The sequence below is a fragment of the Perca fluviatilis genome, chromosome 3, assembly GCF_010015445.1.
Source record: "Perca fluviatilis chromosome 3, GENO_Pfluv_1.0, whole genome shotgun sequence".
NCBI classification, from domain to species: Eukaryota; Metazoa; Chordata; class Actinopteri; order Perciformes; family Percidae; genus Perca; species Perca fluviatilis.
Genome location: NC_053114.1, coordinates 39,298,693 through 39,316,162, shown reverse-complemented (window position 1 = coordinate 39,316,162; position 17,470 = coordinate 39,298,693). Strand labels below are relative to the sequence as shown.

At 41.1% G+C, this 17,470-nt stretch overlaps 2 protein-coding genes across 4 annotated transcripts in view; both read left to right on the top strand.

The window, feature by feature from the left end:
• Window positions 1–372: 372 nt before the first annotated feature.
• htatip2 (HIV-1 Tat interactive protein 2) lies at window positions 373–8,121 on the top strand. Of its 2 annotated transcripts, none has more exons than XM_039796075.1 (7): window positions 373–588; window positions 1,238–1,427; window positions 1,521–1,628; window positions 5,052–5,189; window positions 5,313–5,374; window positions 6,459–6,700; window positions 7,811–8,121. In XM_039796075.1, exons 1-6 carry the CDS (start codon window positions 464–466, stop codon window positions 6,673–6,675), a joined length of 840 nt encoding a protein of 279 aa, XP_039652009.1. In that variant the 5' UTR covers window positions 373–463; the 3' UTR covers window positions 6,676–6,700; window positions 7,811–8,121. The 2 variants fall into 2 exon arrangements, with proteins under 2 accessions (XP_039652009.1, XP_039652010.1); XM_039796076.1 differs by lacking the exon at window positions 373–588 and adding an exon at window positions 921–1,155.
• Window positions 8,122–10,233: 2,112 nt separating this feature from the next.
• The window catches only part of prmt3 (protein arginine methyltransferase 3), a 63,255-nt gene continuing 56,018 nt past the window's right edge, over window positions 10,234–17,470 (top strand). For both annotated transcript variants that reach the window (XM_039795348.1, XM_039795349.1), the window contains exons 1-7: window positions 10,234–10,350; window positions 10,596–10,737; window positions 11,734–11,816; window positions 11,911–11,960; window positions 13,219–13,324; window positions 15,320–15,479; window positions 16,007–16,148. In XM_039795348.1, the coding sequence (XP_039651282.1) occupies window positions 10,320–10,350; window positions 10,596–10,737; window positions 11,734–11,816; window positions 11,911–11,960; window positions 13,219–13,324; window positions 15,320–15,479; window positions 16,007–16,148 (714 nt within the window). In that variant the 5' untranslated portion in view covers window positions 10,234–10,319. The remainder of the gene's footprint in view (window positions 10,351–10,595; window positions 10,738–11,733; window positions 11,817–11,910; window positions 11,961–13,218; window positions 13,325–15,319; window positions 15,480–16,006; window positions 16,149–17,470) is intronic.

The window sequence follows — 17,470 nt, the reverse complement described above, 5'->3', positions numbered from 1 at the left end:
AACTTCACAACGGGGTAACACGAAATACAACAGGTTGACACTAATTATGCTGTAATGGGCCACGATATAGAAACTAAAGTAGGAGAAATATTAATAGCCTACAGAATATTGTAGGATTCTTTCAAGTGCGCATGCGTTGTCCATAAAGCGTTGTGTTATGTATGGTGGAAAATGAGCATGAGACTCCCCGAGATTTGAAGTTCAAGCGTCTCTTCCTTTCTGTTGATTTTAGCCTACTATCATATAATTCCAAATACATTAAGTATATAGTTACAATTAACACAGTAGTGTTGTGAAATTGTGCCGTCTTTCGCATTCACAGTCTATGGACTGTCGTTGACGGTGACGATGGTTTCCTCAGCCTATCACCGAAGCTCAAAGAGAGCACCGTCTGTAAAGATGAAGCAACCAGGAAGCGATCCAGCAATGTAATAGTTGTTACCATGGGTGTTTAACAATAGCAATGTCTCTTGTGCAACAACTGGTCACCACCCTAGGAAATGCGACCGGGCTCTTAACTGTCCTAATCTGTGTCATTGCAGCGGTTTTGAATTATTTCGACGACCCTGATCCGGTTAAATACACCAGGTAATGAACAGCGGTAGTCTCCCTAGATTTTCTGTCAGCTAAACTTGACACATGTAGCTAACGTTACAAGCGTTAATTTAACTCAACACCAATTACATGTCGCGTAATGTTAGCTAAATGCAACTATAGTTAATGTTTAATGTTGGCTACAATGGTCCCATATCTGTAGAACACTACTGTTAACGTCGAGAGGCAAAGATTGACTTAACCGAAGAACGTAACGTTACTCCCTGGGTCCCCGTGGGTAATCAAAGAGCGAACGAACGTCAAACCAAACGGGCATTTAAAGTTACCTTTCTTTTTTAAATACATAGCTACTTACGTTGTAAAACAAAAATACGACTGGATGTGGAATGATATGCATTCTCTCATAAATTCGTCATGAATTGCATCCACTACATACTATTTTTTTTTTAATAATTAATACACTCGATTACTGCTGACTACCAATGTCGAAACATTGCTGTCAATTTCCCTCTGTCCTAACACCGTACTAGCGTCCTGTCTGAAGATGGCACTACTTATCATGATAATAGCAGTCTGAATTTCCTATTTATGCCGAAATGAGTACGTAAAAACATGCATTATGCCAAAATAGTAAACAGTGTTTCCACAGCATGTTTCACATTTGCACATTTTTGGCACACAGCATGGCCGAGGACATAAAGACTCTGGAGGAAAACTTCCAGCGGCAAAATAAAAGCTGTTTCATCCTTGGTGCCTCTGGGGAAACGGGCAATATGTTGCTTCAAGAGCTGCTGAGGCGCAACATCTTCTCCAAGATTACTCTCATCGGAAGGAGACAGCTCACCTTTGAGGACCAAGCATATGCAAACCTGGTCAGTGGGTTAATTCTCTACTCAGTTGACGACTCCCATTATCTGAGATTCAACATGTCGATAGTGACATTGTTATGTCTTTTATGCCTCCAGGTACAAGAGGTGGTGGACTTTGAGAAGCTTGACGATTATGCTGCAGCCTTCCAAGGACATGATGTTGGCTACTGCTGCCTGGGAACAACCAAAGCGAAAGCAGGGACTGTAAGTTAAACTGTATAAATCCATATGTGGATACTTCACTGTTGAATCGATTAAGATTTTACTGTGGGTACTGTAGCACACAATTACCAAAATATAGTATACAGTATCTGTAGTGTACTCTTAAAGGTGCTCTAAGTGATGTCACGTGTTTTTTAGGCTACAACATTTTTTGTCACATACAGCAAACATCTCCTCACTATCCGCTAGCTGCCTGTCCCCTGAACACACTGTAAAAAAGCGTGGTCTCTGTAGACAGCCCAGGCTCCACAAACAAAAACAAACCGCGCCAACCGGCACCACCAAACATAACAAACAGCGTTCCAGCATTCCAGCCAATAACCGACAAGAAGGAGCTGGTTGAGCCATCACCGCAGCAGCGTTAGCACGTAGGCTACTTCGACAATGTGTGTTCATGACTGTTTCAGGAAACACGGAAGGGAGGGGGAGGGGACGGGATGAGGAGGAGGGAGGGGCGAGCTAGCCTCCGTTTTGTTTGACAATACTTCAACAAGAAGTAACGTCACCCAACCTCGCTTAGAGCACCTTTTTAAATAAAAAATGTTTTATAGGGATCCATTTAAATTTGTAGATATGTACTGTATATACAGTATATTCATATTAACACGTGGATTTTTTTTTTTTTTTATTATAGAGATTACGTTTAAATTAGCTTTTTTTTTTAATGAAATGTCCTGCTCTGGACACAGAATGTCCAGAGCAGGACATTTCATAGTTGACAAGTCACAGGATGGACCAGCTATGTAATAGTGTTGCTGATTGTAAATTAACTCAATCATATTTAGCATTCTGCAATTTCTTGCAACTTACTGGCCTACATCTATGGCTATACCGATCTGTGATAAGCTTATACTGGCCTAGCCAGTTTATCAAAGCAGCAGTGTTTACAGCATTACACTTTTATGGATGAACATAAGTGTGGGGGGGGGCAAGGTGGAGGGTGGGGGTGCGGCCTTGACCAACTGCCACTTTGCTCGTTTGAAAGCCATGATGTCTCTCTCTCATGGGTGGGCCAAAATCTCTGGCTGGGCAAAGCAGAGAAAGGGGAGGTAATCTTGCTCCTTATGACCTCATAAGGAGAAGATTCCTGATTGGCCCATCTGAGCTTTCATTTTCTCAAAGGCAGAGCAGGATACCCAGGGCTCGGTTTACACCTATCACCATTTCTAGCCACTGGGGGACCATAGGCAGGCTGGGGGAACGCATATTAATGTTAAAGGGGTGATAGAATGATTATATAGGTTATTTTACACTGTTCCTTAAGGTCTCCTAATGGGGTATGTAACATTGGTTGGGCTGAAAATTGCCCGAATGCTATTTTATTAGGCCCTTAACTACCCTGTGAATATGGCTCTATTTGGAACAAGAGCTTTTCTTCCAAATATGGTATGCTCATGAATATTCAGAATGAGCTACGCGCTGATTGGTTTGAGCAAACTACATAGAAACACATGGGAGACTCGACAGCAGGTCTCATATTTCAGACACTGCAAAGTTATACATTGTTTATTGGGCTATTTCCTTATAAATTCACTTCTGAGACTTTTTTTTTGCGAGAAATCAACTATATAAAGCTCAAATATGGGCCATTTTACGACCAATGGCCAATTGCAAATTTGGTAAGACTGTGTGTCGGAGTTCAGCGGTCGGTGCTGCCTGTGTTGCTGCCTCGCCGCCCGGCCTGCCTTCCTTCACAGACCCCGGACTGCTATGAGGTACTTGGAGCTCCGTCACGGCAGCCCACAGCACTCCATACCCACGCAAAGTCACTGTTTTTTTGCGCTAATGGACAACCAAACGCTGCTGCCCTGACAGAGCTCCAGGGCCTGCAACTCCCCTCTTACTGCTAGCTAAATGGCCCGTGTATGTGAGCGAGAGAGCGCGGTCAGCGAGCTTGTTACGCCAGCAGTCTCTTACCACAGTTCCAGTTAATCGTTTAATGTGTGTAATTATAATGTGTTGAGTTATTTAAACAAACTATTGGGGAAATAAACGCTGCTTGTCCGTCTCATTGATAGAGCCTGCAGCTGGATGTAGCCCGTGATTTGTAGCTATAAATCACGGATAGTTAGCTTCATTTTCGACGTAATTCGAGTATATTTATAGTTTGAATTTCGTAACGCCACGTATACAACATCTAGCCAAATGTCTTATAACGCTAATAATGGTGTCCGATTTCAAATTAATGAATATTTGTGAAGATTACGGCTTTCGTTAGCTGCAACTGTCCCTTCAATCCTAGCTACCTGTGTAGCTACAAATCACGGATAGTCAGCTTTATTTTCGGCGTAATTCGAGTATATTTACAGTTTGAATTTCGTCACGCCACGTATACAACATCTAGCTAAATGTCTTATAAAGCTAACAACGGTGTCCGATTTCAAGTTAATGAATATTTGTGAATTTCAGAGGAATTCTAAGAGGAGGCTAGCTAGCTCTCATTGATAGAGCTCCATCCAGCCGCAGGCTCTATCAATGAGACGGACAAGCAGCGTTTATTTCCCCAATAGTTTGTTTACATAACTCAACACATTATAATTACACACATTAAAAGATTAACTGGAACCTGTGGTAAGAGATTGCTGGCGTAACAAGCTCACTGACCGCCCTCTCGCTCACATACACCGGGCATTTAGCTAGCAGGAAGAGGGGAGTTGCAGCCCTGGAGCTCTGTCAGAGCAGCGGCGTTTGGTTGTCCTTTAGCCCAACAGACGGTGACTTTGCGTGGGTATGGAGTGCTGTGGGCTGCCAGCCGTGACTGAGCTCCATCTACCTCACAGCAGGCCGGGTCTGTGAAGGAAGGCAGGCCAGGTGGCGAGGCTGCTACACAGGCAGCACCAGCCTCTGAACTCCGACACACAGTCGGACAAAATTTGCAATTAGCCATCCATTTTCGTAAAGCGGCCCATATTTGAGCTTTACATAGTTGATTTCTCGCATAAAAAAATTTCAGAAGTGAATTTTGTAATGGAATAGCAGAGATCTGCGTGACCTAGCTAGATTCAGAAGACTACCTGATCTCTGGTCAGTTGTGTAGCCTATGTAAATGTTGGGGCGTGGGTCTCTTAATACACCCATGGGCGTGACAAAGTTACAGGTCTTGGGAGGTTGACGTCAACTTCCAGCTTTGTTGAGATTCGCCCGTTTTCAGCGGCAGTTTCAAAATATGAGATTTTCATAGTAAAGGGGTGTCAATGGGATTTTGAGCTTCTATGTATGTCCTATTTACCCACCGAACTGTTGTTATTCAACTATGACAGGGTAAAATCAGTTTTGCATTCTATCACCCCTCAAGACCTCATAAAGTGAAATGTTCATGCCATGGGACCTTTAATTCTTTGGCAGACACCTGTCAGTGTCAAATGCATTCAAAATAAATCTTCTCTTTCTTCTCTGTTATTTCAGGAAGGATTCATCCGCGTTGATCACGACTATGTTCTAAAATCAGCAGAGCTCGCCAAAGCAGGAGGCAGCACCCAATTCCACCTGGAGTCCTCCAGAGGAGCTGATAAAAACAGCAACTTCCTCTACCTCAAAGTCAAGGTATCGGTATTTTATTTCCTTCCTCTACTGCATGCCACATACTGAAGTCTTATCATATTATATCATTGAACAATAACATTGGGCAATCGCTGAAAGATCATAATGAAATGTTTTTTCTCCTAGGGACAAGTGGAAGCAGAGATTGAGGCGCTGGGTTTTGACAGATATGCCATTTACAGACCGGGGTGAGAGATCTATCTATCTATTTACTCAATTCAATCATTTTATGTGACTTCCAATTCACCAAATGAGACAAGTAAAAAAAAAAAAAAAAAAAAAAAAAAAATTCCCCAAACTAAAATATACAAACATGAATACATGATGTACAGAGGTGTTGTCTTATAGCGAAACTATTAAACTGCATCTTGTCAACTTGACCAATACCAAATATTTGCACAGATGTGCCTGAAAATATGCGTCCTCTTCCAACTGAACTGTGGTAAGCTTTGTTAGACGTGTGACATTATCTAAACACACAAAATGCAATGGATTGTGGGAATGTGGAGAGGGATAATTACATCTGATAGCTGCTTGTAGTTCATCTTGCTGAGTGGAACAACGACTTTTCATCACTCCAGTCCTAAAACAACTCCGCTGGCTTCCTATCTCCCACCGGATCACCTACAAAATCCTGGTCCTCACCTACAAAGCCCTCCAGCATCTGGCCCCCTCATACCTCACTGACTTCCTCTCCCCGTACCAACCCCCACGGGCCCTCAGATCCACCTCAGCCGGTCTCCTCTGCATCCACAAGTCCAACCTCTGCAGTTTTGGGGACAGAGCCTTCTCCAGGGCAGCTCCCAGGCTCTGGAACTCCCTCCCCCAACAGATCCACACCTCTGAGTCCCTCACCATCTTCAGGTCCCGCCTCAAGACCCATCCCTTCACCTCTGCCTATCCGTAGCCCCAATTAATTAATTAATCCTTTATGAAGTCTTAGTGTATGGTCGGCATTAGTCGATATCAACTCTCGAAAAAGTAATAAACATTACGCTTTACTAATGTTTGATGGACTGGGATTGAGATTGTTTTGACTCCCCTGCTGCTAATTTGGCAGTTCTGACCGGTTACCACAACTCCATCCAGTAAACAAGGCACCATGCGACTTTTGTTTGAAGTGACATGTTGAGAATCAATGTGGTTAATTACCCCAGTGAAGAAAAAAAAATACATGTCAAATCTGCTGTATTAAGTGGTTGTTCACCATCAAATAACTCAACCCAATCCAATCTCTAAATCATCAATACCTTCTGTGTTTTTCTCCAATAGGGTTTTGTTGGTAGATAGGCAGGAGAGTCGGCCGGCTGAGTGGCTCGCCAGGAAATTCTTCAGTGCTCTTTCTGCTGTGTCTTCTACGTCCATGGCCATCTCAATCCAAGCGGTGGCGAAAGCGATGGTGGCAAACACTCTGCTTCAACCTGAGCAGAAGACGGAGATCCTGGAGAACAAAGCCATCGCCAGTCTGGGAAAGAGTGCAGAGACATAAGAGAAGGCAGGAAACAAACTGAGAGGTGCATGATATATCGACTCAATATCGTTATCGCGATATCACAATGTGCAATGTTATATTGAAAGTGTCGCGATAAGTATGCGATACATTTTGTTTATATTGCGGAGCGCTGCGTCCCGTCCGTTGGCTGTGTGGCTTAGTTGTGTTTGATTTAGAGCCCGCCTGAAACGCTATAATCATCATTTCATTGGCCAGTTACCGCGCCACTTGTACATGTCAGCGCACGGGTCCACTACGTGACAAACCCTATGGAGCGTACCATGTGACGTGTGTGCATATATCAACAGAGTGACAGTGTAAGTGAAGAAATGGATAGAGACAACAAAATGGAACAAATCAGAGAAGCGAAAGAAAAGTTGTCTTGTTCTCTTTATTTATTTTTATACAGTACAACCAGTGAAACATGTCCTGTTCTGTATATATGGTCCTTATTTATTTATTTATTTATTTATTTATTTATTCATGTTCTACCAGTCCAATATGACAGTCAGTTGAAATAAACCTTGTGTTGTAAGAAAACTTGTTTTATTCATTATGAATCTTATTTTTATGTGTTTTCCCATAACTTTTGTAATTTTACATATGTTTAAAAATGTCGAAATTAATATCGATATCGCAATATCACATTTTGTCAATATTGTGCAACCCTAGTTAGAAACATATTACCCATTTACATTGATAACGCATGATCAAGCAATGTTTCCTGACCCATGTTGGACTCCACTCCAATCTGAGGACTATGAATGTCAACCCATTTACATTTAGACACAGGACACTGGTGGGGTAGTGCATCACACAAATGGGCGGTTGCTGGCTGCACAGTATTAATACTTTTTTATGGAAGCAATATTTTGTTTTTTGTCTCCATAATGGTAATGCCCTACTTAGATCTTAGATTCCTTCATGTTTTGACACAGCCCACTTATGGCTGTGGTAAAGATTTATAGAATGGACTCTCCAAACGAAACGCAAAACTGATTTAGCCATATACCTTTTTGCTCTAAAGCTCTAGCTGTGCAAAGTTAAACCAATTCTTTGGACTTTGACAGTTCAAATTTGACTGTGACTTTCTGTGTGACCTGTCCCCAAACTTTTTTTCTTTTCTTTTCAGGTCATTTCAACAGATATACAGGAGGACTACATACTGCAAACACTACTTACATCATCATTATCATCATCCTCATGATGTCAAAGGATTTTCACATTACTTAATCTTAAAATTGTATTTGGGTTTCATTTCTTGGGTCTTAAAATGATTATATTTTCATCAGGGAACTGTTGCAAGACTTTTGGATGTGCACATTTGTGCTCGGAGACAACCCACTGAACAACTTCCTTAAAGTAAATGCTTGAATTTATTTTACACCAGATTAAAATATTGGATGTCTTTAACCTTTTCATTAAAATATTATGAATATTTAACTGTGCGTGTGTGTTTTATTTATTTATTCATTTTATTTGTTAGTGACCATGTACAATTTTTAACATAAATGTTGCCATTTGATGCATTGTACCAGAGTTACCCTTAGGCTAATTTACATCTGCAGTCCCTAGGCAGGGCAAGAAAAATGTTTCCATAATGACTATCCATATTAATATGTGGTGTCTATATCTGTGCTATACTACATCAGTACGGCATACATTGCACACATTAACAATACCTATTGTCTACCTATGTTATATTACAGGTAAGTAACAGTGTTTGATCATTTTGGATTTAACAGTATCTGTAACATGCAGATACAATGCAATCCATTGAAGATATGAATTTTTAATGGGATTCCAGCAATGCAACATTTTTGAATAAAATTGGTGAATTAGGGTTTGGTTAGTAATTTTGCCTACACGTCTCTAAAACTAAATTGTGATCCTAGAAGTTATGAATTTAAGGTGTTAACTGCTATACAGCCAGTTTGATTTCATGATGAATTTGAACCTATGATCTTACTTTTGTTGGTGAATTTGTTTTCTTGTAAGACAAATCATCTTGGAACCAAGTTCAAATATTGCATGTGCTAGCATGCAATGTCAAATATCCAGAATATGATGTAAATCCTCAAAATACAACCAGCATGTGTGTTCATATTCAACAACCTCTTGTACGAACTACTCTTTTAGGATTGTTTTTTTTTGTGTGGCCTCTGTACAGGGGTGCGCGCTCCAGCAGGTGAGCTACCCAGGCGCCTACCAACTACTCTTTAAAGCATGTGTATTTCAGTTTGTGGGGTGACTTTGTGGCTTGGTGTAAACAATGAAATCAAACAGAGCCATAATATTAAACAGTTCAAAAAAATAAAGATTCAAGAAAACAATACTTGACCAATATAGAAAGATGACCTGAATATATGAATGGGAATGTACACACAGTGTATAGTTGTATGTTGATTAAGGTATTGGATTATTGTATGACTTACAATTTTTGTATGCTGTATAAGCATATCTATTAATAGTAGTAGAGGCAGGACTTTATAAGCATTATGCTTCTGCCTGCTCCTTCTCTCCTTCTCGAGCTCATCCTTTGTTTTCTTTTTTGATGGATTTGGATTGATATGTATATGATTTTGTTTTCATTTTGTGTTTTTATCAGATTAGTTTTTCTTTTCGTCTTTTATAGTATGTTGATTGTTCAAGATAAATAAAACAAAACAAATAGAGATGGAATAAATGTGTATTGAAGGTAGACAGACCAGATAATACAATAATCAACTTGTGTCCCTAGAATTTATCTCTATTTTATGTTATTTTAACTTATTTCTTCCACTTTACTGAATTGTATTTGCCTATTCTTGTGTTTTGATGTATTTCATTGCTCTGTGAAACACTTTGAATTTGTGTTTGAGATCTGATATTCAAATACGATCGCCTTTTCTTTCCTTGATCTAGCAGCGCCGCCTTGTGACTGAATGTGGTTACACTCACTGGGCTCTAAATACATGACATGGACTCATTCTTCTCCAGAAAATGTAGGCTATTTTATATAGTCTATGGGTTTAAGATAAATAAATAAGTAAATAAATAAATCTTTATTTAACTGCAACAACTGCATCTTATTTTAAACCGATTTTACTTCATTGCTGACCTATGTTCTGTTGCTTATTGCATGTTTGATTACTGATCCAAAGGTGACATTGAGCGCCATTAAAGGCACTATTAAATAAAATGTATTATTATTATAATAAATAATTACTAAGATGCCGATGGTGTTTCATCAAAAAAAACAACGTATTTGAGCACCTTGAAAAGAAAAGAACATCCCCAGAGTTTTTTTTGTTTTTTTTTACCTGTAAGCAGATAAGGCTAAATTTATAGAACCAGCATTCTCAAATTCTTATTAATATTATGAATAATAATGGTAAAAGTAAGCACAGTGTTGGTGGTAGAGTTTAGATGACTGTGGGTGGAAACTGCATGGAATGGAAGATCTGCACTGTTTAAAAGGTGATAATAAAAACCTGTTGATCTGGAGGAGTCATCATTTGTCACCTGAAGATCCGCTGCGTCATAACATAAACTTTGGCGACATCTTGTGGTGTTCATCTGGAAGGGCCTCTTCTGACTTCTTTACGTCACCAAACGTCATCAGGAAGTCCACTGACTGCTGCTGAAACCAAGGCGACATCATGGCAGAATACACAGACCCACGTGAGTGTGGTAAGTAGCACATTTATACCCCCCAAACTGTAGCTGTTAAACATGTAAGTACTTATTTTGGCTAGCGACAATTTCCATTACGTATATAGTTAATGAACTTTGTCTTTTGTTGCGTCAGCAGCCTTTTTTTGCCCCGCTGTAACGTTAATGCTAATGCATCTGAGCAATGTTATTAGCTTAAGCTACATCGACACCGCCGAAGTGAGTGTGTACATGCAGCTATAATAAGGGCTCCACTTTGACAGACTGTGATGGAGTTGCTGACGAGATGCCCGAGCTCTCTGACGGTGATGATGAAGACATTGATAATGATGAAGAGCAGTGGATGGAGGAGGAGGACGAGGAGGACAGTCAGCCAGTTGCCGTTACCTGTCTGTTCTGTGACAGGTGAGATGACTTTGCATGTTTACTTAGTAGCCAGTTATCGGAACAGAAAGAATCCGAACTGTCTGTCTCTTCACTCTCGCTGGGTATTTCTATTTGAAAGCTCAAAATCAGTCAAGAAGATTGAGATTATTTTGGGTAAGTCAGTCTGCACAGATGTTTTCATCCTTGCTTCCGAACCCAGGGGACTGTGACATGAACAGGTACAATAATAATTGGAAATCCAAACTCCAGAACCAAGTGTTTTCTATTCATAAAATTTTTTTATGTTATCATCCAGTATATTTTCAAAGGCACTTTACATGGTAAAAACTAGGGCTGCTCCCTCTTAGTCGACTAATCGGTCGTTTTGGTCTAGTTAACTTGGATTTCTTTAGTCGATTAGTCGTTTTTGATGCTTTTTTTCATGCTGAATGACTTATTTCCAAGAAACGTACGAGCACATCTCTGGTAAACGCAAGAATTAAAGACTCTTTGCGGAGAAACTCAGATTTACAGATCTGTCGATTAAATCAGCTAATCGATTAGTCGATACAATTGAATGAGTGTTAGTCGACTAAGAATTTCTTCAATCGAGCACAGCCCTATTAAAAACAACATCAACAGAACCAGTCAAAGCAAAAACAGTTTAAAAACAGCTACAACAATGACAAAGAGGGAGGGGGAGGGGGATTTAAAATAGGTGGGTTTTGAGTGTGGTTTTGAAAGAGGGGACTGAGGTAGAATGTCTGAGGTGTTGGAGAAGAGACTTCCAGAGTGAGGGGGGCACTAATGGGGAAGGCCCTGTCCCCCCCTGGTCCGGTGCTGGGACCAGGTGAGGAGGTTGTGGTGTGCAGGTAGGAGTATGTCGGTGCAGGAGGTCAGTGAGTTAGGGGCTTTGTAGGTGATGAGGAGAACAAAGCAATACAACTGGTTTTGATTTTGAAAGATGACAATGCGTAAGCTTATACATTTTAACGAAACAGATTTCCCTGCCTAATTAGTAACTTTGGTTTTCAGGTTGCTGAGCTCTGTGCCTGCCACCCTGCAGCACTGCACGGCTGAGCACCAGGTCAACCTTGTAGACTTGATAAGAAAACACAGTAAGTAGACCCAGATGCTCTCTGCATCCTTTAAGAACCAGAGGATTATTGAGTTTTGTTGAAATGGCTCACCTTTTTTTGTTTTCCTTATTAGATTTAGATGACTACGGTTACATAAAGATGATCAACTACATACGGTCAACAGTAAGTACTGTCTGTAATGAGATGGGATTTAACAATTACACTATATTGTTACAGTTCTCAGTTTACATTTTTTGTTCATACCTTTGTGTTCATCGGGATTGTTAATATTTCCTCCAAAACAAATCCACTGACATTATGACTTATAAAAAATGCAATCGGATTGATGGATGTTTTTATATTTATTAAGTCTTCTGCAGACATATACAGGGTGTTACAACAGATGTAAGATGCAACAAGGTGTCTGAAAGAAAAGAAAAATCAATAGAACAGTTCCACACAGCAATATAGACCCACACCCATGCACCCCCCCCCCCAATGCCACTTGTAGCACTCACAAGTAAAAAAAAAAATAAATAAAAAAATATTATAATGATAATGAGACAGTAAACAAAAGAAGAAAAGTCTCCCACCTCCCCACAGAAGTTTAGTCAGGAGGTCTTGACATCACGATAAGGCCTTCAATAGGGCTCCAAGTTTTATGAAATGATCTCTGCGAACCTTTAAGAGAGTGTCTGTCTAATTTTTTCAAGGTGGATGCATTGCAATACCTCTCTTATCCAATCGTCATGTGATGGAGGAGAAGCATGCTTCCATTTAAGGAGGATGGCGCGCCTGGCCAGCAAAGTAGTAAAGGCAACGACGCAGTGCGCTGTAGCTGGTATACATGTGATTGGGGAAAGGCCGAACAGGACACTCAAGGATTTAGGGACAAGTGTAATTGAGGGCCTGTGAGAGAGTTCTGAAAATGTCGGACCAATAATCTGCTAGCACCGGACCAGAACGTGTCATGTGATCATGTGAAGATGATCGGCTGGGGATTGTTTGCATCTGTTACAGGCATCACTTCTGTTAGGAAACAGTTTTACCAGTCTGGCATTAGTGAAATGAGCTCTGTGAAGCACTTTACATTGAATTAGGGCATGTCTAGCACAAATAGATGAAGAGTGAACTAAACTGAGAATGTTTTTCCACTGGTCGTCGGAAATGTCAATGCCCAAATCATGCTTCCAGGTTAGCTTAAGGGAGTCAATTGGGGAAGGGGTTAAGGAGATCATTTTACCATAAATGGTTGAAATCAGTTGTCTTTGACCAGAGTCGAAGGTGAGAATTGAATCAATTTCTGATTCAGGAGGACGATTGGGAAAATGGGGAAATAGCTTTTGAATAAAGTGCCTCACTTGAAAAAAACGAAAGAGATGACTATTAGGAAGGTTAAATTTTGATGGATGTTTTTATGATCTGATATTTTTGTTTACAGAAATGTGTTGCATCCTGTCTGACGGGGCTGCCAGACGCTCCCTTACCCTGGGAGGGCGAAGACTTCCTGCGACCAGTCCTACAGGATGACCCCCTGCTGCAGACAGGTACAGCAACTCCTTCAGGGTTCATCCCACAGATTTTAGTTTTTTAATTTTCGAGTAACTGACGGCTGTTTGAGTAACATTGTATCTCTATCATCACCCTAAAAAATAAGAATTCCTCGGCAATGCTCACTTTGAATAAAGTGATTCATTGGATTAAATGAGTTAGCCTTTTTTATTAGATCAACTTTCAATATATAACTCGTCAGTTTTATCAACATAAATACATTTAGGCAGCAGGCTGATCCAATCGGGGCATAAAATAATGACAAAATAACAATCGCACCTTTTTATGCTTATAGAAACATTATGCTACGAGAGGAAATGTTTGGATCACACGAGTTGGAAACAATTTTACGCAGCCACCAGTGGAATCTATTTCTACAAATGGTATAATACTAATAATATTAGTGTAGCCTAATCTGCAACAGTGCAGAAATACCAGGTTTAATAGACATGCAATTGACGTGCAATATAAGTAAATGAAAAGCATTCGAATGTTGATTTTAGAATTTGAATGGCAACGTTATGAAAAACCTTCAAACTACTCAGTACAGCCATAGTTGTTGGACAAGTTTTTAGATTTTAAAAGCACCTCATGGAACTGGCTAATAAGTCACTCACAAACACAAACTCACACGCTCCCATTTAGCCCGGCTGATATTTGTTGGTACTTGTTTGTCCCGGGACTCAGCCGTGGTCCAGCGGAGAGAGGTGTAAAGGGTTCAGTACGCTTCAAATAAACTGGTTTATATAATGTGTCATCCAAACAATATTAAGACATAAGCGTTAATATTTGTTCCAAATGGGCACATTTACAAAACCCTGTTGCCATAGATAGGGGCGAGAGGTGCTGAATTGTGGGAATTCTGGATGAGGACGCACACTTTCTCCCGGAAGGCATTCACGGTGTATATGATGTTTAACGAGGCAGAACGACTGGTTCAGATTGCTGTTCAGTCTTGTTGTCAGATCAACTGTTGTACATCCTCATATAATGTTTACTATAGTTCACAAAATAATTTGTTATGGAGTTTTGTAGTAAATCTTTTGTCATTTTTCTGGTGTAGCCGTTTTTTAACTTACCTGCAGTCAGTTATACGTTTCCCAGAATCCTTTTTATAAAGCCCTTGGAGAAGGAGCAGGATTTAGTTTTGCATGTAGGTGCATAGAGCATTAGTGGAGTGGAGTGTGACAGATTATTCTGGGTCATTGGGTGGCGATGGCGCAGTGGATATGACCTTTGGTGTGGGAGACCTGGGTTCGATTCCCACTGCGATACATCAGCCAGTGTGTCCCTGAGCAAGACACTTAACCCCTAGTTGCTCCGGAGGCGTGCTCTGACATATATATAGCAATTGTAAGTGACATGCTAAATGACATGTAATGTTATATTCAAGTTGAGAAAATGCAGGAGTGACCTACCTGTTTCAGTCCCCAGCCGGGCTCTTTGTGCCTCCTCTGCAGTGCATTTCTCCCTGTATGTTTGTTGAATGACGGTGCAAAATGGCAGCTCCACAAAGAAGCCCTTGCTCTCTGATGATATTTGAGCTTATGCTCCATTTGTAGCTACTGAAAATGTGTGGCTATAACATCATTTCATGTTTTGCCAAATCTTGGCAGGAATCAAACAAGCACACCAAACAAAAGCAACGCCCATTTCTTTCATAGAGTTATTTTTTATAAGGATTTTAAAAACACTAGAAGGTCTGAAAATCTGAATTTTTAGGCAGATTGTTTTTTTTTTTAGATATGACCTGGAAATCTGATTTCACATCCACTTTACTTCACTTCATTGTTCCTTCAAGGAAAACGTTTTGTGCAGCAGCCATTTAAAATACAACAGAAAACACGCAGGGCATAAATACACAAAATATATACAATGTGTACTATTTTTATTTTTTATTTGTTTGCATTTTTAACCTGTGTTAGTCACTGTGTTGAGCCTATATATATTTTACATCTCCGTTTGTCTTCCCCTCTGTGTGTTTCTCGCAGACCCTGAGGAGCTCTGTGAGGGGTCGAGCCTGTCGATGTGCCCGTCGTCTGGGGCAGAGTCCCATGATGCACTGCAGCAGAGGGCACGGGCCGCTGAGGAGAGAGCCCGAAGCTCAGAGGAGGCCCTGGCCAGAGCCATGGATGACCTGCACAAACTGAAGTCAGTGACATTTACGAATTTCCATTTTTTCTTAATTAATAACCACTAAATGTGATGTGGTTGTCTATAAATTTATTTCAGGTTAATCTTGGGTAGATTTGATTTCTTTCCATGTTCTCGAGAGCTTGCAGTATATACTCAATATGTTGCTTTGCGGTTGCAATACCCCGCTGGGGCCAGCAGGGGGACACAGTGAACCCAGTATTGTAGAAACACCAACTAGAGTACCTTGTGGAAGAAGTTTGGAGGAAGGGGAAAGATAAAAAGCAATGGGAAAATTCCACTGCAGCATGGAGGTTAAAGTGAGGAAGGGGGGTGGGGGGGAGGCAAAAAGGGAAAATTACAGAAAGAGTGAGGTTGGGATGGAGGGGTTGGAAGAGAGTTAGAAAGATTAATGCCTCCCATCTTCTCCATTTACTGCTACGTCCTGCATGAAGGTTGTGTGTGCTTTCTGCTTTCTGGTTGGTGCTTTTGTCCCATGTCCTAATATTAGAAGTTAACCGCAGATCTGTCCGGTGTTCTTTCAGGCTGCTGGCCCAGGGTTTGGTGCTGAACGCAGAAACCAGCAGATCTGGTAACACGGGTGCTGTGGCCGAGCTCCGGGAGGACGAGGACGAGGCCTACTTCAGCTCATACGGCCATTATAGCATCCACGAGGAGATGCTGAAGGTCTGAGTAGTGCAAAAACCACACCACACACACACACACACACACACACACACACACACACACACACACACACACACACACACACACACACACACACACACACACACACACACACTCTTTCTCTCTGACCAGGCCTGCAGGTCTCATTACAGTCTTATGAGTCACTCCCCCCAGGCGCAAACGTGGGTTCATCAGCGTACGTCTTGGCTGAGAGATTTCCATGTAGCATGTAAATGAAAATGTTCATCTTTATGCACACATTGATACTGAGGACAAGACATTTTCTCAAAAGTGATAAATCAGCAATAAGTGCAGCGCTCTCATGTGAGACACCAGCAGTGCTGCTGCATGGGGGATGCTCGCAACGTGGATATACAGTTTTACGCTGCTCAAATGCTGAAACCTGAAAGTGTCCGCAAGCTGGGCGGGGGGGTGGGTGGGTGGGTTGTTGTCAGCTCTGTCTCCTCCCTTCCTGTTCTACTTACCGCAGTGCTTAGACATATTCCTGTTCGCTGTCCTGATTGGTGCAAAGCGCTGTTAAGTTTTGCGTTGTGTGTGTGCGTCAGGCTGCAAACTCCACCAGAGCCTCAGGAAAGCAGAGAACACGTGATGGGGGGGCTTTGCGGTAGAATGTGGTCAAATCTTTCACAAGTCGCCATGAAGTGCATCACCTATGACGCACTCTATGTACTGTGTGTGTGTGTGTGTGTGTGTGTGTGTGAGAGAAGAGGGTGTCGTGATTTCTGAGTATGACGTGAGCTAATACGTAAGTCACTACCGTATGAAATGAATCAACTTTTAATTTGTCACTGATTAATAAAACATGGACACTGGCCAATCAGTGTGACACGAAGGAGGTGAGAATCTTTTCAATGTAAACCGGCCTCACTTTGTTTGCTTTTAAGCTCACCTTTTGAGATCTTAGTGGAAAGTTTTGGTGTGCCATCGGGGTGGCTGAACAGGAGGCTGGGACTCATTTTTCAATCTGCAATTACAGCCTTTATTTTACCCAACATTATCCTAATGGACAGGTTTAGATTTATCCAAAAAGAAACAATACCCACATTGCAATATGTTCAATAAAAGAGTTATTGGTTGCTGTAATCTTTCATCCCTGACGTGGTAAGTGATGGGAGCCAAAATCAACCAGTGTTTCCCACACATAGACTAATTTGTGGCGGTGCGCCATACAATCAACACCAGCCGCCACATATTACGTTTTTGTTATTATTTTTTTTAACGTTATTTAAAACACGCAGCGTATTCGTTCAGCTGCATTTCCACACACACACACACACACACACACACACACACACACACAC